Here is a 24,754-nt window from a genome sequence, read left to right as displayed (position 1 = left end):
GTGTGCATGGGGTGGGGGAGAGGGGAGGAGATAGTTTTCTAAGGTATTAATTAACCCATATTATAAAGCTACAACAACTAAAACAATGTGGCACTGATACATGAATAGGCAGATGTCGATTAAATAAACAAGATAGTTCAGAAACAGAATTAAATACACATTGGAATTAAGGAATTTAGTATATGACAAAGGTCACATTTTAAATTCCTGCAGAAAAGACAGACTATTCAGTAAACAGTACTGTGACAAGTGGGTAGTGTACTGGACAAAAACTGAGATATATTCCTACCTCACTCCTTACATCAAAATAAATTCCAGATAGATCAGAGATTTTGACATAAAAAATGAAATCACAGAGGAACCAAAGAAAATGGAGGAGAACAGTTTTATAATCTCGAAGTGGAAAAGACAGAATCTAAAAGTCATAAAGTATTGATGAATTCAACTACATTAAATTTTTTTTTAAATCTAAATGGCAAAAAACCACCATAAGCAAAATTAAAATCAAAAGAAAAACAACAAACTGGGAAAGATTATTATCAATTCATATTACAGACCAGTTGCTAATTTCTTTGATATGAAAAAAGCCTCTACAAAACAGTAAGAAAGGGACTTCCCTGGTGGCACAGTGCTTAAGAACCCACCTACCAATGCAGGAGACACGGGTTCGAGCTCTGGTCCAGGAAGATCCCACATGCCGTGGAGCAACTGAGCCCGTGTGCCAAAACTACTGAGCCTGCGCTCTACAGCCCACCAGCCACAACTACTGAGCCCACGTGTCACAACTACTGAAGCCCACGCGCCTAGAGCCCGTGCTCCGCAACAAGAGAAGCCACTGCAATGAGAAGCCCGCGCACCGCGACAAAGAGTAGCCCCCCTCGCTGCAGCTAGAGAAAGCCCATACAGCAATGAAAACCCAACGCAGCCAAAAATAAATAAATTAATTTAAAAAAAAAAACACAGTAAGAAAAAGACCAAAAATATGCAGAGACACTTCACAGTTAAGGAAATACAAATTACCCCTAAACATACGAAAAGATGCTCAACCTCAATTATGAGACAAAAAATGCAATTTAAGACTATAATGAAATGTCATTTTTTAACCTATCACACTAGCAAGAGTGAAAAATATTCAACCACACTGATAAGAATGTAAGAAAAACTGGATTTTCACATGCTGCTGGTAGGAGGAGAAACTGCTAGAACCTCTGTGGAGTGCAGGTGGGCAATACCAAAAATTTAAATACAATAATTGGGAGGTGGGGGGAAGCTTGGGTGGGTACAGAGAAGAGAGGTTGGGGGGCCTACAGGTGAAATTAAAATGGCCATGAGTCAGTAACAGTCAAAGCTGGGTGATGGGTTCATTGTAATATTCCTTTATACTTTTGTACATATTCAATGTCTGTGGCACAGATGGAGTGTGTACTCCCATCAGGAGAGGCACATAATGTCTGGTCATTTCTCTTTTACAGTGTTAGCAGCCACTGATGATTATTGCCTAAATCCACTAACTGGTAAAGAACCGAAAAATAGTAATATTCTAATTCTATCACACCTCTAAAGAGAAATTTCCCCTATCAACTATCTGGTTACCTTGAGGTTCAGTTTGTAAAGAAAAGGCAAGAGAATTGCTTGAGTCTTTCCGTTCATTCACCAGTTTTCAGAAGAATGAGTTGATACTCTCATGTCCTCCAAAAACAAACAGTGAAATTCTGCTCTGCTTAAAAATCATTATGAGTTCTTGGATTTAAATATATTTAAAGCATTTCAACCTTTTGTGATTATTGTTCTTATTGAAACTAAAATTGTCCCCATCTTTGGCCGGGGTTAGCACAAGAGGGAAGGGCCAAAGATCTTCAAGTTGGCTTCAAGTTCTTTGGAAAAAATTCTAAGATAATAAGTGGGAAAGTGCAGAACACCATATATATTGTGCTACCATTTGTGTGTGTATGTTCAAAGAATATGCTTGTATATTCAAAGAATATCTTGGAAAGAATCATATGAAACACAACAGTGACTGCCTCTGGGGAGGGAAGGGGAAGCTGGAAGACCAGAATAGGAAGGAGACTTTCTTTACACTGTTTAAGCTTTTATACCTTTAAAGTGTTGACAACATATATGTGCTGCCTATTAAAAAATTTTTTATGAAATTGTCAACCAGGAAAAGAACAAAACCAGAGCCCTGCAGCGTGCCAGTGGAAAAGGCCGCCTAGTCAATACTATTTGGATCTGACCGTTCATGCCGCTGCAAATCTAGTTAGAAGGGTTCCCACCAGGACTGCATCTGTCCACAGAGCTATCCGAGAGCCTCTGATTCACCAGAGTAGTTCATCTGTTTAAGAGCTTTGTGGTATCTCGAGTTTAGATTTGGAAACAGAATGTGAAAGCCAGATATCCTAGCATTGAAACTCTATGTGTCCATGCTTATACTCTCTGCTCTCAAAGACTCTGTATGTGCGTGTGTACGGGCAGACCTCAGAGATATTGCAGGTTTGGTTCCAGACCACCACAATAAAGCAAATATCGCAATAAAGCAAGTTTTTTGGTTTTCTAGTGCATGTAAGTTTTGTTTACACTATATTGCAGTCTATTAAGTGTACAATAATAGCATGATATCTTAAAATACAATGTATACTTTATATTTTATTGCTAAAATGCTAACCATCATCTGAGTGAGTCGTAATCTTTTTGCTGGTGGAGGGTTTGAGATATTGCAAGAACTGGGGAATTCTATGGTGGTCCAGTGGTAAGGACTCCGCACTTTCACTGCCGAGGGCCCAGGTTCAATCCCTGGTTAGGGAACTAAGGTCCCACAAGGCACACGGCATGGCAAAAAAAAAAAGAACAGAAACATTGCAAGAGTTACCAAAATATGACACAGAGACACGAAGTGAGCAAATGCTACTGGAATAATGGTGCCGGCAGATTTGCTTGATGCAGGGTTGCCACAAACCTTCAATTTGTAAAAAACAAAAAAGAAGAAGAAAAAATGTAATGTCTGTGAAGCACACTAAAGCAAAGAGAGATAAAACAAAGGTGTGCCTGTATATACACACATGTTCTTAGAACATAAGGGCTTGAAACCTCAGAAGTTAAATCCAAACCATCGCAGCTTACAGTCAGAAGAAACCAAAGTTCAGATAATTCAGTTACTGTGCCATGGTCACCCTGGTAAAACAGTGACAGAGCGCCGCACTCGAGCCATGACTTCAAGTAGAGAGAAAAACTGGATTGACAAAGACGAGGAGTTACAATTTCATCGTGCCTTAGAAAATTGCTGTATTTTACATTTAAGCTCTGTTCAGTATAGCCAGTGTTCTCTATTAATCCTAATTATTTGATGTACACAACTTATCTCCCCCAAAAGACAGCATCCTTTTTGAGAATGAGGGCAAATTTGTTTTCCTTCATTTTTTGCTACTTCCATTCTCTACCTACTACATTCTTGTCCCCACCCCTTTGCACACTTCAGCCCTCCTTCCCTAGAGGCTCTCCCCACCACTTCAGCCCAGACGGATCCCTTTGCAGAGCCCACAGCACCTGTGGTCTTGGCTACTCAACCCCGTAGCCCCTGTGACATCTGCTGTGTTGGTATTTGGCTGACTGGGGCTTTTCAGCTTCTTCCCCTGAAACAGACTATAGGGCAGAGGCCTTATTTCATACTTTTTCACACTGTCATAGCGCTTAGCAAAATGGCATTCGATAAGTATTCATTGAATAAATACTTGTTTAATAGGCCTAATAATCTAGCAAAAGATATCTGAAATAAAACCGCCTCACATTTGGGTAACACTATCACTTACAAAGCAGGTTCTTTTTAAATTTTTTAAATTTTGGAATAGTTTAAAATTTACAGAAAAGTTACAAAGATAGTACAAAGATAGCATGCCTTTCATCCATGCCCTTCATCCATGCTATTACTACCTTGCTGAACTATGGCACATTTGTCAAAACTAAAAAGATAACATTAGTATATTACTATTAATTAAATTCTAGACTTTATTTGGATTTCACCAGGTTTTCCACTAATGTCCTTTTACTATTCCAAGATCCAATCCAGGATCCCGTGCTGCTTTTCACAAGTTCATTCTCATTAGCTCATTTATCTTCCTAATAACCCCATGAGGAAGGTAGTATTATTCCCATTTTACTGAAGGTAAAACTGAGGTTCCCAGAGGTACCACTCAGAGAGGTGCCAAGCAAGTAGCAGAACCAGCACTCAAATCCAGAAGACTATTAAACAAAAACAATGGAAGGAGGCGGGAGGAGGAGAAATGAAGATGGCTTAGATGGCTTCCCTGTGTGGGAAAGAAAAGCTGGGTACCAAGATGAGAGGCTAAATGGGGTAAAGAGGTAAAATGGCTGATTTCTGCAACTGTGGGTATTTCACAAGGTTCCCTCTGTGATGTTGGTTAAACATTCTAACTTTCTGAATCAGATATTCATTCAGGACTCAGACATACTCTAGTCACAGTTGGCCAAAAAAAGATCAGGAATTGGAAATTCTTCTTCTTAATCCTAGACAGGCTGCCAGCTCACTGTGTTCCAAGATCTTTAGGTGTGTGTGTGGTGTAGCACAGACTCTCACTGGACACACAGGTCTTTTCAGCCCCCTCACTCGGGCATGGAGAAGGCGACTGCCAACAATGGAAGCTTTTTAAACTGAAGATCAGCTCGTAACATATGATACATGGTAAAGCAGTCAGTATCTCTCATCCGTGAAACCCAAGCAATGCCTTCCAATGCAATCGATCAACTCAGCTCTTCAAGGGAGCGGACCAAAACTAGAAAAATATTTCATAATTAGCATGACACAGGGTGGGTGAGGATTATATTTTAAAAAGCAATTAACTTAGATGGAAAAAAGAAGAAAAACTTAAAAATGGATAAAGCCATACCATGTCACCTGATGGGAAAGTTCAATCTTTCCTTGGTCAATATGTAGATTCATACAGTTTCCACTTACATTCCACCACGCTTCTAAGCATTCAAAGTCTGAAATTTGTTTTGAAAATGTATAAACTATCAAAAAATATCATGGAGAAAAAGCAATAAGGTGGGACTAGCCCTTCCAGACATTAGAAAAACATCCTATAACATGTCGATAATCAAAATCACACAAGACTGGCTCAAAACCAGAAATAAATGGGATAAGTAAAGAGTCCAGAAATGAATACTCACTGCGTATAAGAATACAGTAAGTGATAAACACTGAGTAAAACCACAGAAAGAAAAAAAGTAATGAATGTTTACAGGATAATAGGACCCTGCTATAGAGAAAAATTGAAACCCAGCTTTCATTATATTTATGTATGTATAGATACAGATAAACCAGTATAATTTCCAGTGGGATATTTTTAACATGAAAAAAAAGTAAAGCAGAAAATATTTATTCCATCTAGAGACAAGAGAGAATCTTTTCACTACTGAAGCAAAAGTTAAAATTACAAATATTTAAAAAATGCTCAGGGACAATTTTTTTTAAGTTTTTAACTCCTTTGCTGCAAAAACCACAGAAAATGAGATAAAAGGCAAAACAATGATATAGGGGGAAAACTTATAATCATACAAATAATAGATAAAACTTGTACCTAGATACTTCACACCCATTAGGACGGCTAGTATGGGAAAAAAAACCAAAACAAAACAAAACAAAAAAAACAGAAAAAAACAAGTGTTGGCAAGGATGTTAAAAAATTGGAATGCTCATTCACTGCTGGTGGGAAAAGACAGTACAGCTGTTCTGGAAAACAGTTCAAGGGTTCCTCAAACGCTATACATAGAATTACCCTATGACCCATCAACTCTACCCCAAGGTATACAGCCAAAAGAATTGAAAGAACAGACTCAAACAGATACTTGGACACCCATGTTCACAGCAGCATTCACAATAGCCAAGGAGTGGACACAACCCAAATGTCTATCAACAGATGAATGGATAAATTAAACATGGTAAAAACATACAACAGAATATTATTCAGCCTGAAAAAGGATTGAAACCCTGACACATGCTACAACATGGATGAATCTTGAAGACATTATGCTAAGTGAAATAAGCCAGAGACAAAAGGTACCTAGAATAAGCAAATTCATACAGACATAAAGTAGAACGAAGGTTACCAGAGGCTGGGGCTGGGGGGTAGGAGGAAGGGAGAATGTTTTTGTGTAAAAGGTACAGAGTTTCAGTTTGGGATGATGAAAAGGTTCTGGAAATGGATAGTGGTAAAGTTGCACAACACTGTGAATGTACTCAATGCTACTGAATTATACACTTAAAAATGGTTTATATGGTAAATTTTATGTTATGAGCATTTTACCACAATTTTATTAAAAACCTGTACTTAGACTATATAAATCTCTAAAATAAACGTCTATAACTCCATGAGACAAATAACCGAACACCATGAAAAAAGTCGCTTAAGAGAAAAGCAACTGATAATTGTAGAAATGCAATGAGGTAAAACGATAAGGTGGCACCCAATACCTGTTAGCAAAATGACAAACCAGTATTTACAAGGTCAAGGGAAAAATAAACCTCATATGCCATGAGGAAAATTTTACAGTGCCCTGGGATGTATGATTATTTCAAACCTTTTGGAAGGCAACCTGGTAACACACTTCAGATTTTAAAAATTCGCATCCTTTGACTCAAAAGCTCCATTCTGGAAGAAACAAAGTTGTGTGCAAAGATGTTTACATCAGGATTTTGTTTTACAAAAGGGAAATACACAAGGACTGCAAAATGGTTATATGAGTTATGGCATATTAACTGTGAAACAGTATGAGGCCACTAAAAAAAGGTAAACCAGAAGACTGCTGATACATGGACACGTGTGACAAAAATAATGAAATGGAAAAAAGAATATCTATCCACGCTGTATAATTATAACCATATGAAATTATTCGTAGAGACAAAAGCTAACTTTGAGAGCTTACTGTGTCCCAGGCACTGTGCTAGACATGCTACATGTTTTATATAATTTATTCCTTATAACAACGCTATGAGATATATAATCTTGTCCTGATTTTATTAATGAGAAAACTAAGGCCCAACTAGTCCCCGGGTCTTACACACATGCTATACACCGGGGGCAGAATCTGACTGCAGTCAGTGTGACTCCCCACCTTACATGCATGGAAATCACATTTAAGGGAGGAGTGAGTGAGAGACGTAATTTTTTTGGGGGGGGGGGGTAAAGTTTTCAAGAAAAAATTAGAAAGTAAATCATTGCACACAAGTCTCAATAAAGTGCTATACCATTAGCCTAGCCCTTGATTCCACCACTTCTAAAACTCAGAAATATTATATTTATACAGACAGACCGCCATTCACTTTCTTTTTATAAAAACAGATACTTTACAGTTGTGACGTGAAAAAAACACCTGGAAGTCAGCTCCGTCTTTGCCCCAAATGTCTTTTTCATGCATAGCTGCAGAGCACAGCCAAAAAGGCTTGCTAAATAAATTCTGTATGTCTCTGGAAACGTTTCCTGGAAGCACGGCTCTCTACCACCACCATTCTGGAACTGGTCCTCGCAGTTCGAACAGCGGTACATGGAGGTGTCCATATACCTGTACGTCCACACAGGGACGGAGATGTCCTCAATCAGAGCCTCAACCCCCTTCTAGTTTTACGCTACCAAAGAGGGGGGCTTCTGTCTGCTCCCCAAAGGAAAGGTGAGATCTTTCTGTATCCCTTGGATAGACATTAAAAAGCCTACGAAGTCCAGGCTGGCTGTGAGCCAAATGTGAACCGTCATCAGAGCAGAAAGGAGAGAAACAAGATAGGGGCCAAGGCCTCAGTATTTTAAGAGGCAGAAATCCCTAACATGTAACGACTGTCCTTCACAGACAGGTTTGGGAACAGTTTGGGCATTCAGACACAGCACCACAAAACGTCTCCAAGGCAGTTTGGGGTTACAGATATTTGGCTTTCGGAAGACGCGGCTGGCACGTGTCTCGTCTGCTGAAATACATAATGTTCCTGGAGATGAGGACAATACACAAAGGTACCTAAAAATAAGAGTAGGGGAAACACAGACCTGTTTAAATGTCCAAGGAGAGTTACTCAAAGACCAACACCACAGAAAGGCAATTTACCCATAGGTTTTTTTTTGGGGGGGGGCGTGGTTTTTGGTTTTTTGGGGGTTTTTTTGGCTGTGCCGCGCGGCATGTGGGATCCTAGTTCCCCGACCCAGGATCAAAGCCGCGCCCCCTGCACTGGAGGCGTGCAGTCTCGACCACAGGACAACCCGGGAAGTCCTACCCATAGTTTTTGTAAGACAAGCAGAGATGGCTGGGGGAGACCAGCATCACAATAATGGAGGCCCCTGGAAGAACAAAGTGGCTGGTATCACGCGTGTGGCATCCAGGAAACAACGGGTTCCAAAGCCAGTTCCCCTTGCCCGTTTGTGAACACCGGCCCTCATCTATGAGTGACTTTTTGTTCTCATCACGCCACATGGCTTGTGGGATCTTAGTTCCCGGACCAGGGGTTTAACCTGGGCCCTGGCAGTGAAAGAGTCGAGTCCTAACCACTGGACCACCAGGGAATTCCCACAAGTGACTTATTTGCTTAAGAGAAACATGTTTACTGGTGCTTGCGGAGCTGCATACAGTATTCTGTAACTCAGTCCACGGCCACCACCTTGCCATCCCCGCCACACAAACGGGAAGCCAGGCCACCCCTGGCTTCTGTAACTGGCAGTTCCAGCACTTGGACACGGTGGTTGGCAAAGGAGCACCAGGCAGGCTGAGACGGCTACCGCTATGCTCCTCACCTCCAGCTCATCCTCGTCCTCAAGGCTCGGGGCGAGCTAGCTAACTCAATTCCTGCGGGCAGGTCCCGAACTCCAGGGAGAAAGTCAGGCCACTGCACACACAGTGAGCCTTGCAGGACACAGGCCACTCCGCCCTGCAGTCTGCCGCAGACAACAGTATAGCCGAGCGCCCTTAGCTATCAAAGGGGCTCTGCAGCCCTCATGCGCTGCTGCGACAGAACTAAAAGCCATCAGAAAGTAATCCCAATCGACTTCTCCTGCTCAATAAGTTTGTCACACAAAGGGCAGGAACAGTACCATGGTAACGCTTATGTGAAGAAGCTTTGTTGCTCTGAACTTCCCGTCCTTCCTGCCACACCTCTGCTATCACAAGCATCTACAAAATTATTTCAGTGTCTCTTACTGATTTAAACACCTGCATTTCCCCCACCTACAGCTTATCAAAGCAAACGCCCGAGTCCCTTCCCAACTGTCCCAAATTAAGACAAATTACCAAATGACCAGCAGTCACGAAAGATATGACAATCTTCAAGATGTTTAGGAAAAAAACCTTTTTTTTAGTCCTTTCCCCTTTTTGATTCAACACTGTCCGGATGAGACAGAAGGAAAGCATGACAAAAATGGATTTGTTCTGAAATAGGTCCTTCTCTTCCCACTTATGGGGAAGCAGGATCAAGTGCAGAGAAGTTCCATGTGGATGTGGACGCGCTATCTACTCTCAAATGGAACAAACACTCTCAATGGAACAGCCACAGGAGGCCCCCCAGTGGCAGCTGGGCTTTGCTCCTGGTCCGGCATCCCAACCTGCTCAACAGTGCCGCCATCTTCTCTAAGCCAGCTCTTCACAACAATACTTAGCCTTCTTTCTCCCTAGTCTGATTATCCCCTTAAATTAAGGAAATGAAAAAACGTGTCATGTGTAAGTAAGATATCGCCCCGCTCGCAAAGAAATCCAATGTTGATAAGAAATGAGTTTAACACTCTTGCACTGTTGGTGGGAATGTAGATTGATACAGCCACTATGGAGAACAGTATGGAGGTTCCTTAAAAAACTAAAAATAGAACTACCATATGACCCAGCAATCCCACTACTGGGCATATACCCTGAGAAAACCATAATTCAAAAAGAGTCATGTACCAAAATGTTCATCGCAGCTCTATTTACAATAGCCAGGACATGGAAGCAACCTAAGTGTCCATCATCGGATGAATGGATAAAGAAGATGTGGCACATATATACAATGGAATATTACTCAGCCATAAAAAGAAATGAAATGGAGTTATTTGTAGTGAGGTGGATGGAGTTAGAGTCTGTCATATAGAGTGAAGTAAGTCAGAAAGAGAAAAACAAATACAGTATGCTAACACATGTATATGGAATCTAAGGAAAAAAAAAAAGGTCATGAAGAACCTAGTGGCAAGATGGGAATAAAGACACAGACCTACTAGAGAATGGACTTGAGGATATGGGGAGGGGGAAGGGTAAGATGTGACAAACAGAGAGAGTGGCATGGACATATATACACTACCAAACGTAAAATAGATAGCTAGTGGGAAGCAGCCGCATAGCACAGGGAGATCAGCTCGGTGCTTTGTGACCACCTAGAGGGGTGGGATAGGGAGGGCGGGAGGGAGGGAGACGCAAGAGGGAGGAGATATGGGAACATATGTATATGTATAACTGATCCACTTTGTTATAAAGCAGAAACTAACACACCATTGTAAAGCAATTATACTCCAATAAAGATGTTAAAAAAAAAAAAAGAAATGAATTTAAATATCAATACTTTTTATTTCTGTACAAAGGAAGATTTCAGACGAGCACAGTCACGTGGAGAATGACCTTGGCTGTACACACTATGCCTGAGAGAAAAGAAGACGGGTCATGGAAAGACTGATGGATTCAAATTCCATCTTAGTGTGGGAGTCTCTCTCGCCCACCCTGCATCCTGACACAGCAGGCAGGGTCCCGACTCCATGTGAGAACAAGTCAGAGGCCATGCTTTGGTCTGGGCTGGTGCTCTGCGCTGTCACTCACCTGTGCCATTGGCCAAGCCACTGTGGCTTGGGTTCTTGAGGGGCTGGTGCTGCCGGCTGCTAGTACCGGGGCTCTGCTCACCGGTTGCTGTGGCTGTTCTGGCTGAACCACCTGAATGTCTGTGTGTCCTGGGGGTTCAAAATATAAAGCAGACAGACATAAGTCACTGTGAAAAAGACAGAGGTGTGCCCCACCTAAGTCACCGTATTCCCTCTCTTGCTATTTATGGGAAGTAAGCCGTGTAATAGTCCTTCTGGTCTTTGACTCGACAGAAGCTGGCCCTGAACAGAGAGACCCATGTAAGCTTCCTTCTTGGTAAAAGCACAGAAGGCAACTTTAGGTAAACTTTTCCATTTGAAGTAAACAAATCCAGAGTGAATTTCCCCCACATCTGAAATAATTGGCAAAATATCCTGTGACCATGACGTTATTTTTATTGGGCTTGAATGTAAGAAATAAACAAGAATCACTGAACAGGCTACAGATGACATGTTTCTCCCATTAGCCAAAAAAGAGTCCAAAACTTATCCAAATCCATTTTCTCTATGGCTAGAAACATGCTTGCCTTGGGAATAAAAGTCAAGGGGCATTAGACAACTTCAACCAATGTGTATGTTGACATGTTTTATCTAGAAAAGGTGATTCAACATCCATGCAAGTAAATGAGGAACAAATGCAGAGAGGGACCTGTACCACAAGGAGAATGGTGGAATCCAGCAGCAGAGGCTATCTAACATCTTCACAGGACACAAGGCAACAGGCAGTACATGTTCTCACGGTCCTGTCGTAGCTTGATTGCATTCACTCGATGGAAATGTCTAAGCTTCCCTGCCTTTCTCAGTTTTGTCACAGGAGATTATTCTACTTCCTACTCATTATATACTACTTTTCAACAGTGAGATGATTTAAGTACTACCCAGTGAAGAAAAGACCACCCCTCTCCAGGCAGAGAAACAGAGATCCAGAGAACAATTTACAACCACGGGACTCGGGGCAGTGACAATACCACCAACAATAAACGTGAAAACAATGACTATGGAAGAATTTAATATCCATGGAGCTGGAATATTATGTTCCAGGTACCTGTGGTGTGCTGTGCACTTTGCATATATTATCTCATTTAACATGGCAACCCTAGAGGTAGCTTACTATTATTATGCTCATTTTACAGGTGAAAACAGACACCGAGAAAGTGAGCAATGGAGCAAAGACTCGAAACCAGGTGCTCTAAGGTCAAGAGCCCATGCTCTCTGGTTGGAGGCTGGAGGTGGGAAGCCTGGACTTAAGCTGAATCTCTTCCAGGCTATTCATTGGTCACTTGGTCAATGGCGAGACGAAGACCTCTAATAGAAAGCTCCCAGAAATAGTCACAAATGTAAAAAATAAACTTATGGTTACCAGGGGATAAGCAGGGGAAGGGATAAATTGGAAGACTGGGATTGACACATACACACTACTATATATAAAATAGATAACTAATAAGGACCTGCTGTATAATAGCACAGGGAACTCAACTCAATACTCTGTTATGGCCTATATGGGAAAAGAATCTAAAAAAGAGTGGATAGGGACTTCCCTCGTGGTCCAGTGGTTAAGACTTCACCTTCCAATGCAGGGGGTGCAGGTTCGATCCCTGCTCGGGGAGCTAAGATCCCACATGCCTTGGGACCAAAAAACCAAAACATAAAACAGAAACAATATTGTAAGAAATTCAACAAAGACTTTAAAAATGGTCCACATCAAAAATATGAAAAAAAAAAAGATTGCATATATGTATAACAGATTCACTTTGCTGTACACCTGAAACTAATACAACTTTGTAAATCAACTGTACCCCGATAAAAATTTTTTAAAACATAAACAGCAACAATAAAAAAAAAAGAAAGACAGAAAGCTCCCCCCACTGGAAGGCTCCATACCCACCAGAACATCTCTGCTGGTGAGACATTCTGGTCCAGTATGTTGGGACAAACTTACAGCACAACAAACTGAGAGATTCCTAGAGGAATAAGAAGTGCCTCCACTGACTACCTTCTCCAACAAGATGAGTATAAACCAAAATGTTAACAGTGATTATCTTTGGACATGGGGAATATGGATGCCTTTAGTGTTTCCTTTTGTGCTTTTCTAGGTTTTTCTGATTTTCTTCATTAAGCATGTCTACTTTTGAGCAAGGAAGAAACACGATTATTTAAAAAGAAAAAAAAAAGTTTTTTCTTGGGGCCAAAACTGCAAAAAAGAAAAAAAAAGAAGAAGAAGAAAAAGAAACCTAGCAAACCCTGGAGTCCTTTGTACCTAAGGCTGCGTGGCAGTTAAAAACGGATAGAGAGAGTACGAGCTGTGGAAATAAAGATTTAATTTGGACTCTCTTTTTCCGTCTTATTTTTCCCTGAGCTAATTTCATAAATCAAAGCTGTCAGTCACACCTCAGTCAAGAAAAATATCTCAGAGTCCCCACTCCATGGGAAGGAATATTAATATTGAGCACTTCACCATAAGTCTTCTTCGAAAGCAGAATGAGTGCAGACTGGTTCCAAAGGGAAAGATGGTCTTTCGCCACTGGTGAATGTGCGTATATGTGTTGAGGGCAGAGAGCTTGAGAGAGACCAAATTGGTGAACAGAAGGTTTATTTCAGACAAGAATCCCCTTAAAAGGACAAAAGAAGGGCTTCCCTGGTGGAGCAGTGGTTAAGAATCCGCCTGCCAAGGCAGGGAACACGGGTTCGAGCCTTGGTCCGGGAAGATCCCACATGCCGCGGAGCAACTAAGCCCGTGCACCACAGCTACTGAGCCTGTGCTCTAGAGCCCGCGAGCCACAACTACTGAGCCCGCACGACACAACTACTGAAGCCCGCGTGCCTAGAGCCCGTGCTCCGCAACAAGAGAAGCCACCGCAATGAGAAGCCCGTGCACCGCAGCGAAGAGTAGCCCCCGCTCGCTGCAACTAGAGAAAGCCCACGCGCAGCAACAAAGACCCAGTGCAGCCAAAAATAAATAAATTAATTAAAAAAAAAAAAAGGACAAAAGGAAAAGTCTCTGTGATTTTGTACTCACAGCCCACAGCAGAGGGCTCACCCCCTCTGGGCGCAGCAGGCCACAGGGGGCAGCATAGAAAATGCGACACTCGTGTCACACACACGGGCTCTGACAGGCCCGTGATTCCTTCTAGGTCCTGGGCTCCTTGTCCCTCTGCAGAGCAGCTGGGCATGACAACAGGGTGGGTCCCATTACTCTCCTAGCCCCTCCCTCCCTTCCCCAAAGGGGCGTGCGGTCAGAGTTGACAGAGAATACTTTCAGAAATGTTCAACCACTAATGACAGCAGCACACCCTGAATGAGAGGCTGGTGCAGAGCCGGGATTAGCCTGTAAACCAGGGGCAGCTGGGACCACTTTGTGTGAATTGCCACCTCCCTGCCCGTGGCCCACGGCCACCCAGCTACCCACCCACCCCATACACACACACACACACACACACACACACACACACACACACACACACACACACACACACACACACACACACACACACACACACACACACACACACACACACACACACACACACACACACACACACACACACACCCTTCCCCCAGATTCTTCTCTTGCCCTAAATCTGGAGCTTCCACTTTTCCCCTCTTGAATTACCTTTAAAGTAAGACTCTTAGAAGGAAGAGAAGGCCTCAATGTTTGAGGACAATCTTCTCTTCAGCAGTTTCCTCTCTGGGAGGTCACTCAACCCTTAAAAGATGGGACTGTGTTGTGATTAAAAGCTGGCCCAAAAGCTGAAACCACACACCATAAGCCAAAATAGTACCAGGACACAAGCGGGGCGATGGGGTGGAGATGAGCTGGGCCCCACCACAGGCAGCCTGGCTTCGGCTCTGCCAGTGACTTCAACCTTGGCCTGATCCCTCCACCATCTTGGGGGTGGGAGGGAGGAGCTATGCAGCCCCTGGGGCAGTCAGAAGAAGGCGGAATGGCAAAATTCCACAAATGGTTTTAAGTCACCTAGTTACAGAGATTCAGCTCTCACTACACCACGTGCCTCTCAAAATGCTGGTGTGAAGTTACCTAAGTTCCTCCCTCAGATCAGAAACTAAGACCCCCCTAAGGAATGCCAGTCAAGGTCAGGGCCCTGGGATTCTCTCTCCACTCTGCAGAAAGAGAACTGATGCAGGTGAGGTCCCCAGGAGAGGGCTCTTGGCTGTCCCTTGCCATTCAAGCTTTGACATTCATAGCATTGGCCTCAGTCCTCAGCTGACCCTGAGAGCCACAGCCTCCAATGTTGTGGGACACCCTGCATTGCCCTGCATGAAGGCCAGAGAATTGCATTCAACCATTATTTTCTGAGCACTAGGCCCTGTTCTAGGGCTAGCAACAAAACAGAAAGAGTCGCTGACCTCAAGGAGCTTACATCTTAGTGGAAACGCAGTGATTTGTACTTCTGCTCAGAAACAAATTTGCATCACACCCTACAATGCCAGTGTGTGGGAGAGCCACTTGTCTAGTGAGTGAGCCTGCCTGATAACTTGGCATTGTCACCCAGTGCAGCTTTGTTGATCATCACATATGTAATAGTTTATGTGGAGTAATTAAACAAAACAAAACTTTGTTTAAAAAAAAAAGCCAGCCCTAGCATCAGTAATGCAAATGAAAACAAAATGAAGAGTCAAAAAAAGTGATGGCTCACAAGACATGAAAACAAAAACTTTTGCTAAATTAAAAAATGAAATTCTAAATTTGGTGGTCGCTCAGAATTTGGGATTGATAAATCTATCATATCCTTTATGAGGAAATGGATTTAAAAAGTAGTTGGTGGCTTCATCAAAATTTAAAACTCCTGCTCTTCCAAAGACACTATCAAGAAAATGAAAAGACAGTCCCTAGACTGGGAAAAATCATTTGCAAAATACCTATCTGATAAAGGATTTATTTCTAGAAAAAAAACCTCTCAAAACTCAATAATAAAAAGAATAAACCAATAAAAATAATCAAAAGATTTTAAAAGAGAAGATCTACAAACAGCAAATAAGCACATGAAAGATGCTCAACATCATTAGTCATTAAGGAAACACAAATTAAAGCGACAATGAGGTACCATCACAGAACTGTTAGAATGGACAAAGTAAAAACAAAACAAAACAAACCCAAAAAATCACACACACACAAACAAAAACAAAACAAAAAAAACCCTGACAGTAACAGTACTGGTGGGAACACTAAGCACCTGGGACTCCCAAACACGGCTGGAGGGAACACAACGTGGCACCATCACTTTGGAAAAGAGTTTGGCAGTTTCTTATAAAGTTAAACATGCACTTAGCATACGAACTAACAATCCTATGCCTAGGTATTTATGCAAGAGAAATGAAAACGTTTACACGAAACCTGTAGGCAAATTATAGTGACTTTATTCATAATTTCCAAAACCATAAACAACCCAAACTGGTGAATGAACAGACAGACTGTGGTACATCCACACAGTGAAATACTACTCAGTAAATAAAGGGATTGAACTACTGATGATGCAACAACATAGAGGAATCACAAACGCATTATGCTAAGTGGAAGAAGACAGACACAAAAGGCTACAGAGTATATCCATCCATTTTTATGACATTTAGGAAGAGGTAAAACTGTAGGGAAAGGAAGCAATTAGTATCTGCCAGTAGCTGGAGAAAGAAGTAGGGGCTGACTATAAAGGGGCATGAGGGAAGTTCTGGGAGAGATGAAACCTTCAATAACTTGATTATGGTAGTGGTTACCAGACACTATACTTTTATCAAACTGTACATTGCATAGGGGGCATTTTATTGTACACCTCCATAAACCTATCTTCATAATTTTAAAAAGCAATTTGTGTGTTTCAGTCACTGCAAAAACAACTCACCACGTGAGAAAAAATTAAAGTTTTAAAAGGCAGGTAACTTGGGACTTCCCTGGTGGTCCAGTGGTTAAGAATCCACCTTCCAATGCAGGGGACAAGGGTTCGATCCCTGGTCGGGGAACTAAGATCCCACATGCCGTGGGGCAACTAAGCCTGTGCACCACAACTAGAGAGCCCATGCGCCACAACTACTGAGCCCGCACGCTCTGGAGCCCACGCACCACAACTAGAGAGAAACCCACATGAGGCAATGAAGAGCCCGTGTGCCGCAATGAAAGATCCCGCGTGCTGCAGCTAAGACCCGACGTAGCCATAAATAAATAAATAAATATATTTTTTAAAAGGCATGTAACTTATGGTATGAGGATAGCCCCCTCCCAAAAATAAAACACCCAGAAAACAAGAACCTTGATGGGAATGTGATTCAGGCAATACTCAGTACTCTACAAACACTCTGTATTAATAAATATAGGGATTCTTCAAAGCCTGGGGACGCATCTCTCCCAAAGGTCAAGAATTCGTGGCTGACCGGATACCGGGTGCCAAGCATATTTTTCTATCTTGGTAAAAGAGGCCCAGGATACTAAAGGGAGGTTCTTTGACCTCAGAATTCAGGCCCATTAGCTCAGCAAAAGAGAAGTTTCAGGGTAGAACTACTGATAGTGGGGTTTTCCTCCATTTAAATTAAAAAAAAAACAAACCAAAAAACAGATACAGAAGTTAAAAATTGCCTAATAATCTTAAAACTCTTCTCACACTCCAATCCAGGGAATCAATTTTTGCCTGGATGACTAGAACCAAAAGGGCGGCCCCTCCTCCAAGTCCTCTTAACTGGGCATTGTCTTTTAATAGCAGCATGGAAACAAAACTGAGTGAGGCTGGGCTGGTTTCCAGTAAAAGAACCAGAAAAAGAAAAAAGAAAAAAACAAACAAAAAAAACCACCAGCCACTTAAAATAGAAGCATGGAGGGAAAAAAATGGGAAGCGGTGATGGGAAAAGAAACGGTTTCCACCATTCAGAGAGGCGTCACTAAGCAAACTTGCTCCCACCTACAGCCGCCTCAATTCTTCCTTCTCATTCAAATGTGGACGGGGGGGGGGGGGGGGGGGGAGGGGGAGGGGATAAAAAGGAGAGGTGAAAAGGGAAAGGCGCAATTAGAGTTAAAAATGGGGCCATTCGAGTCATTCCAAGGGTAATTTATGGCTCCATTCCACATCCTACCTCTAGCTGCCAGCCTCAGAAATGACAGGAAAGGTAAAAATAAAACTGCTGCAAGTCCATTCTACGTGACAGAAAGACAAGTGATTTACTTTTGCCCAACCTGGAATATAGAGCAAACTTCTCAATGGTGGCAGCTTTCTGAGACTAAAAAAATTCATTTTAAGAGAGAAAATACAATAAATTTTGACTCACCTCATCTCATTCCAGGTTGCATGTTGGGCTTCACTAAAAAGAACGCTCAAACGCCCTCCCAAACTTGAAGGAGAGATGAAGTCCAGGGGAAGTGGTCACTGTCTCGTTCCACCCCACCCCTGCTCGGGGCAGGAGGGGATGAGCTGAGGTTCCTTGAACACAGAGGGCAGCCCCTGACTTGTTTGTCCCGTGTCCTGAGATGGTACAAGCGCATGGGACGCTCTAGCGGCTCAGGAGACGAGCGTGGTGGACCATCAGCCTCCATTGACGCGCAGGAGGAAGCTGCGCAGGGCTGACCCTGAATACGGAGCTCCAGCTTCTGCTACAGGTGGGCCAGAAAAGTATCTCCACCTTCTTCCTCCCGGCATCACATCTTGTTTGAACCTGGCCCAGCCCAGAGTGTCCCTGTGCTACAGCCCCAGACCTGAAAGGACCACAGGGGACCCTGTGGTACCAGGGATGACAGTACACGGGGCGTTATTTCTAAGTGTTCTGACAACAAGTCGCAAAGGCAGGGATTCAGCAGGAGGGAGGTAAGCTCCTAAAAGAATATGTTCAACGGACATTCCTCCAAACCTCCCTCTAAACTCCTCCCAAGGAAAATTCAGAGCCTTTGCTGATCTACTCGCCTGGCATCCTCTTCTCTGGACTCTTCACCCGGTTGGCTTCTCATCCAAATCTTAGTCTAAATGTCCCTCACCTCTCAAGCTGCACTAAATTCCCTTGAATTCTTTTCACACAGCATTCTAAACTTTTCCTTTATGGCACTTCCATTTGTGATTATATGTTTATCTGTTTAATGTCTGACTTCAACAAGTCCCATGAGGGTGGGACCTTGTCTGTTTAGTGTACCTTTGTATAACCAGCACCTAGAATGTGCTTGGCCCCAGAGTAGGCATATAAAAACATTTGCTGAATGAATAAAAGAAGCAAGCTCTCAAGCACAAAAGCACTCTTGGGCCTGTAATCTCTAATACTTCCCATGTTCGTAGCAACCAGTCCTCTCCTCCCCATCTCCCTCCACCTTTTTAAAGAATGGAATCCGTGCTGAGAGATGGAATCCACAATCTACCAGGTATTGAGAAGTGTCAGAGCTAGTGTCTTCCAGAAAGGTTAGCCCTCAACATCATGTAAAAACATTCTCTAGCATCAGGGTCTACAAATAAAAATCATTTCATTAGACTCATTTCCTGCCAACACGTATACTAAAATTGCAAGACAATCTTCAAATCCAACCAAATTTTATTTACCATGGGTTTTTTTGTTCTAGCTATAATTTTCAAGTGCTCTCCAACAGGTGAAGACTAGGCAAGTGATTAAATATGGCATTTAAGAAAGATACCTTCTGTGGTCGGCAGAATTTCTAAAATGCCCCTCCTCCCAAAGACACCCCACCTTAATGCCTAAAACTAGGGAATATGATGATATATCACACCCTTGATTATATTATTATATGGCACATGATATTACCATAATAATATATGATATTATATGGCACAGCTGACCTTAAGAAAGGGACATGAGGGAATTCCCTGGTAGTCCAGTGGTTAGGACTCGGCACTTTCACTGCTGGGGCCCAGGTTCAATCTCTGGTCGGGATTGCCATGCGGTGTGGCCAAATAAAAAAATAAATTAAATGTATTTAAAAAAAAGAAAGAAAGGGACATCATCCAGATGGGTCCAATCTAATGACATAATCTCCTAAAAGCAGAACACTTTCTCCAGCAGTTGTCAAAAGTGGAGGGCAGAAGAGAAAATCAGAGAGATTCAAAGCACGAGGGAAATCTGACACACCCTTGCCAGCTTGATGATGAGTGGGGGTGGGGGGTACATATGAGAAGAAATGTGGATGGCCTTAATAAGGAGCTGTGTAAGGACCCAACTGAGAGCCAGCAAGGAAATGGGAACTCAGTCCTACAATGACTCAGTCAATGACTTGAATCAGCTTTGAAGCAAATTCTTCCTTGTCAGCCCTGCTGACACCTTGATTTTGGCCTTGCGAGACCCTAAGGAGACCAGTCAGCCAGCTATGGTGTCCTGGTCTTCTGACCTACAGAACTGTGAGCTCACAAATGATGCTGTTTTAAGCCCTAAATTTGTGGTGATTTGTTACACGGCAGCTGAAAACTAACAGATCCTCTCAGTACAAATAAATGTCAGTTTCCACAGAGGAAGATACTAATTTTCAAATATACGACTAGGTAATTCTTGCTGAGCACCCCACCTCACTCTGTTAGGCGGCCTTATACAGAGATGGAGATGCCCTATGGCATCAGTGCTCATCTCCTAGGGACGCATTTCCATGATCCAAATGTCCTTTATGAGACACGCATTCCTCACATTCAACCATCACTTGGGGATTTGAACAGCTATATATATGTGGGACATTACTGTTCTCAGAGGGTGAGTAAGTACCTCTCTTTCCTGGTAGAGTTCAGGCACATGGACTTCACACATTCTTTTTCCAAGCAAGACGTATTTATGTGTCAACTTATCCCTGATTCCAATGTTAACCTTAAAAGTTGCGAGGATTTGAGAAGAACAGTCCATGAAAAGGGTTCAAAGTGCAAGTATCAATCATGAAGAAAAAAACAGGAGGAACAGGAAAGACGGAGCAGGCAGTGGGAACCCACCACATTCTTGGTGGTCCGGCTAAGCCTTGGAAATCACAAGGCCATCCTGATAAAAAGTCTCCCCTGTAACCTGTGCCCCTGAAACCGTCACTTCTCAGGGAGTCAGGGTGCCAAGGAATGTAAACCAGTAGGAAGACCCACCCCGAAGTCCTGGCAAGTGAGAAGCAGGAACACAAGACTCTTTCAACTCAACAAGGATTTACTGAGCTGCTGCTACGTGCAGCAAAGCACTATTCTAGGCCCTGGTAGGGACACAAAGATGCATAAGGTCCAGATGAGTTTGGCTGAGAACTCAGCACCACTCCCCCTGTACCCCTCCCCACCTCCAAAAAAAGGAGTGCTGTAGATGGAAGAGGAAAAACTAACTCCTCAGGAGTCCCCAGTTCACCATTCTTTTCTAAGTGTAAAGCAAAATTGTATGATGTGATTTAAAGTAAAGCTTTTTGCTTACCTTTTTTAAGGTAAAATTTTTAAGGTAAAATTTTAAAGAAAAAGAACCATGTCCTCATCTCCCCTTCTCCTTCACAAAATAACAATTATTCATACCATCTCCTATTCTAGACTTTCGCTAATCTCATATTTAAAAGTGTTGTTGTTTTCTCATTTTAAAGTTGTACCTTCAAAGGCCATTTATAAGCACACAAAGTAGACCCAACACATAGATGTGCCATAAAAGTCCAAGTAAAGTCCAAGTCAAAACAGAAAATCTTCAGACAGAGAGCCTGGGTAGAAATTCTTGTTCTCTTTACACCGTTAGGTGCAGAATTTCACACTCCATTATCAAATAATCAGTGAGCCAAAGATACCTTCAACTCATCAAGACAAAGAAAAAGCAGGCCAAACACAGGCTTAAAGTGCAAAGTTAGCTTAGCAAAGGGAAACAACGAAGGCAGGACAGATAGCAATTAAAAGGCAAGAAGATAAAAAGACAGCATCTTTGGAGAAAACTCCAAAGATATCGAGAATCACAAGAAACATAAATGGACTAACCGTGAGAGCTTAAAGATAAAAGGTATCATATTGGTTTGGGTTTTTTTTCAACCTTGTTTTTTTAATTGAAATATAGTTGTCACACAAATTACATTAGTTTCAGGTATACGACATAGTGGTTCAACATTTACATACATTCCGAATTGATCACCAAAATATCTAGTTACCATCTGTTACCATACAAAGTGATTACAATATTATTGACTATATTCCCTACATCGTACATACGTCACCATGATTTATTTATTTTATAACTGGAAGTCTGCACCTCTTAATCCTCTTCACCTATTTTTCCCAACCTCCCACCCACCTCATACTATTTGTTAAAAATCCCATTAAATGCTGTTGCAAGCAACACCATCTAATATATAAGCATCCAAAAGGCTGAAACTAAATGTGTGGGGAAAAATATGCTGAGAAAATACAAAACAAAAGTAAGCTGGGGAAGCTATGTTAATGTCAAACCAAACAGATTTTTTAAATGATTTTTAAAATTCAGGCGTATTTATTAATACATATAGTCAAATTCACCCTTTTTAAGGGTGCAGTTCAGTGAGTTTTAACAAACGCATACAATCGTGTTACCACCACCACAGTCAAGACATAAAACATTTCCATCGCCCCCCAAAACTTCTTGGTGCCCTTGGCAGTCAATCCCTCCCCTCAATTCCCAACACCTGCTGACTGATTTCTGTCCTAATAATTGTGCTTTTTCCAGTATGTTATGTAAATGGAGTCACATAGAACGTAGCTTTTTGTGTCTGGCTTCTTGCACTTAGCATAATGCTTTTGAGAATCATCCATGTTGTTGTAGCCTGTTCCTTTTTATTGCTCAGAACAAATAAATTTTAAGAGAAAAAGCTCTAGAAAAAGAGAAGATCGTGAGATAAGGATAAAAGGTTCAATTCGCCCACAAGACGTACTTCAAATTTGTATTGTGGACAAAATAACCTTGAAATACGTAACGCAGAAATTCATGGGAATTCCCTGGCGGCACAGTGGTTAAGAACCAGCCTGCCAATGCAGAGGACACAGGTTTGAGCCCTGTTCTGGGAAGACCCCACATGCCGCAGAGCAACTAAACTCGTGCGCCACAACTACTGAAGCCCGTTTGCCTAGAGCCCAACAAGAGAGAAGCCACCGCAATGAGAAGCCCGCTCACCGCAACGAAGAGTGGCCCCTGCTCACCGCAACTAGAGAAAGCCCATGCGCAGCAACGAAGACCCAACGCAGCCAAAAATAAATAAATAAATTTATTTTTAAAAAAAGGAAAGAAATTCATGGATATAATCTGGCCCTACCTGTTACTGCTGTCACCTATTTTCCCTTCACTCCCTCCACTCCAGCCAGACTGGCCTCCTTCAACTCCAAAGGCACGCTCCCAGCTCGGTTCCTTTGCAAGAGCCATTGCTCTGCCCAACATTCTTCCCTGAGATAGCCTCATGGATAAATCTCTCACCTTCTTCATATCTTTGCTTATAGGTCACCTTCTTAATGATACCTCTCTTGACTGCATTATATAATTGCGCATCCTGCTATTGTGTAATACATTTATATATTTTTTTCACGTGGATCAAATTTGTTTTTTAAATAATGAACATCAATAAAACCAGAAAAATGAGGAACACTCTGGGATTCCACACTACTATAGATGCCAAGGCAGGTAACTTTTCCAGAAAGGACGAGTCCACAGGTGAAACCTGCAGACAAGTCAGCTGGGCTTTTGTGGCTGTAATTTTGGCAGAATGATAGAGGCGGATGCCAGAATGAAGCAAACTAATACACAAATAGAGATAAGGATGGGCGACCCAAAGAATATTAAGACTAATATCTTCATTATATTTTCAGTAAGTTATGGGTACATAACAACTTCAGGAACCCCTGTGGCATGTAGAGCGTAAAGCAATATAAATTATGTGCTTCAGTTCTGTGACTATTTTTACCTAACGCAAAATGAAAAACCTAAATATAGAATTGTTCCAGTGTTTGAAAGGAGTCGTTCTATTTAGGTTATGGAGCATGCCATCATAAAGACAGTCACTAAACCAAACCCCAAATCTCCACTTCCACAGACCTTGGCACTTTCAAAAGGAGACATCCAGTGCCAACAGAATCCTAAAGGAAAAGTCTAACCACCTCACCAAACCACAACCACAAACACCACGGCTTCAGCAACCCTTTCCCCCATCATCCACATCTGTCCAAAGCATTTGCAGTCAGTTCTATTCCAATCTTTGATCATCCCATACCCAAACTGCCCAAGCTCCCATGACTAAAAAATCCTTTCTCTGAGACCCATACTCTTTTTATTGGTTTCTCTCTAAACTCTTTCCCTTTCAATCACAATTTTCTGGGACTGAGAAGTGCTAAAATCCAGACACAGATCTAGTTAAAGTACAATAGAAATTTCACCCCGTCCCCTAAATCGTGGAGACACTTATATTGGCCCCGTTGTTCACCCTCAGGAATACACTTTGATTTGCTCTGTATCTCCTAAGTTTGTTTTGCTCTGCATTCCTCCTCCTATGGATACACTTTTAGAGGAATGACTCCGTCCCAGTTCCACAGAGCCTGCTAAGCACCAATCACAACCATCATGGGGGATGCCACCTTAAAGTGACAGCTTCATAAGCTGCTCCCCTCCTGCATTTCTTATTTCCATGAATGGCATCTCAATCCAAGAGGCTGGGAGTCCCCTATATGCCTCCTCATCCTCCACCCTGTCTCACTAGTGAGTCACCCAGTCCTGCTCAATGATTACACCTCCTAGGTCTTTCTCCTATTTCCTCCCTAATCTGCCACCACCCACAGCTAGTCATCCACTCCTATCTCACCAGTTCCCACAGCAGTCCTCTTATTGGTCCCTGAGTCTAGCCTCAACCACCACTGTGTCAGACATTCCTACCTTCTTCTATTCCACATGTGTCCCTTGTCCTGTCCCCTCACTGCATGAGCTAGAAAACTCTCAGACTACCATGTCCCTAGGTTCTGGAAGTGATTTAGGTTGCA

At 42.3% G+C, this 24,754-nt stretch overlaps 1 protein-coding gene across 1 annotated transcript in view; it reads right to left on the bottom strand.

Moving 5' to 3' along the window:
• Nucleotides 1–24,754, bottom strand: part of WWP2 (WW domain containing E3 ubiquitin protein ligase 2) — a 148,304-nt gene that overhangs the window by 51,452 nt on the left and 72,098 nt on the right. Inside the window, exon 7 of the mRNA XM_082436155.1 lies at nucleotides 10,819–10,946. Within this exon, the coding sequence (XP_082292281.1) occupies nucleotides 10,819–10,946 (128 nt within the window). The remainder of the gene's footprint in view (nucleotides 1–10,818; nucleotides 10,947–24,754) is intronic.

Source organism: Balaenoptera physalus (assembly GCF_965194825.1).
Source record: "Balaenoptera physalus genome assembly, chromosome: 19".
In the NCBI taxonomy this organism is placed as follows: Eukaryota; Metazoa; Chordata; class Mammalia; order Artiodactyla; family Balaenopteridae; genus Balaenoptera; species Balaenoptera physalus.
The sequence above is the reverse complement of the archived record's forward strand: the minus strand, read 5'-3'. Positions and strand labels throughout refer to the sequence as shown.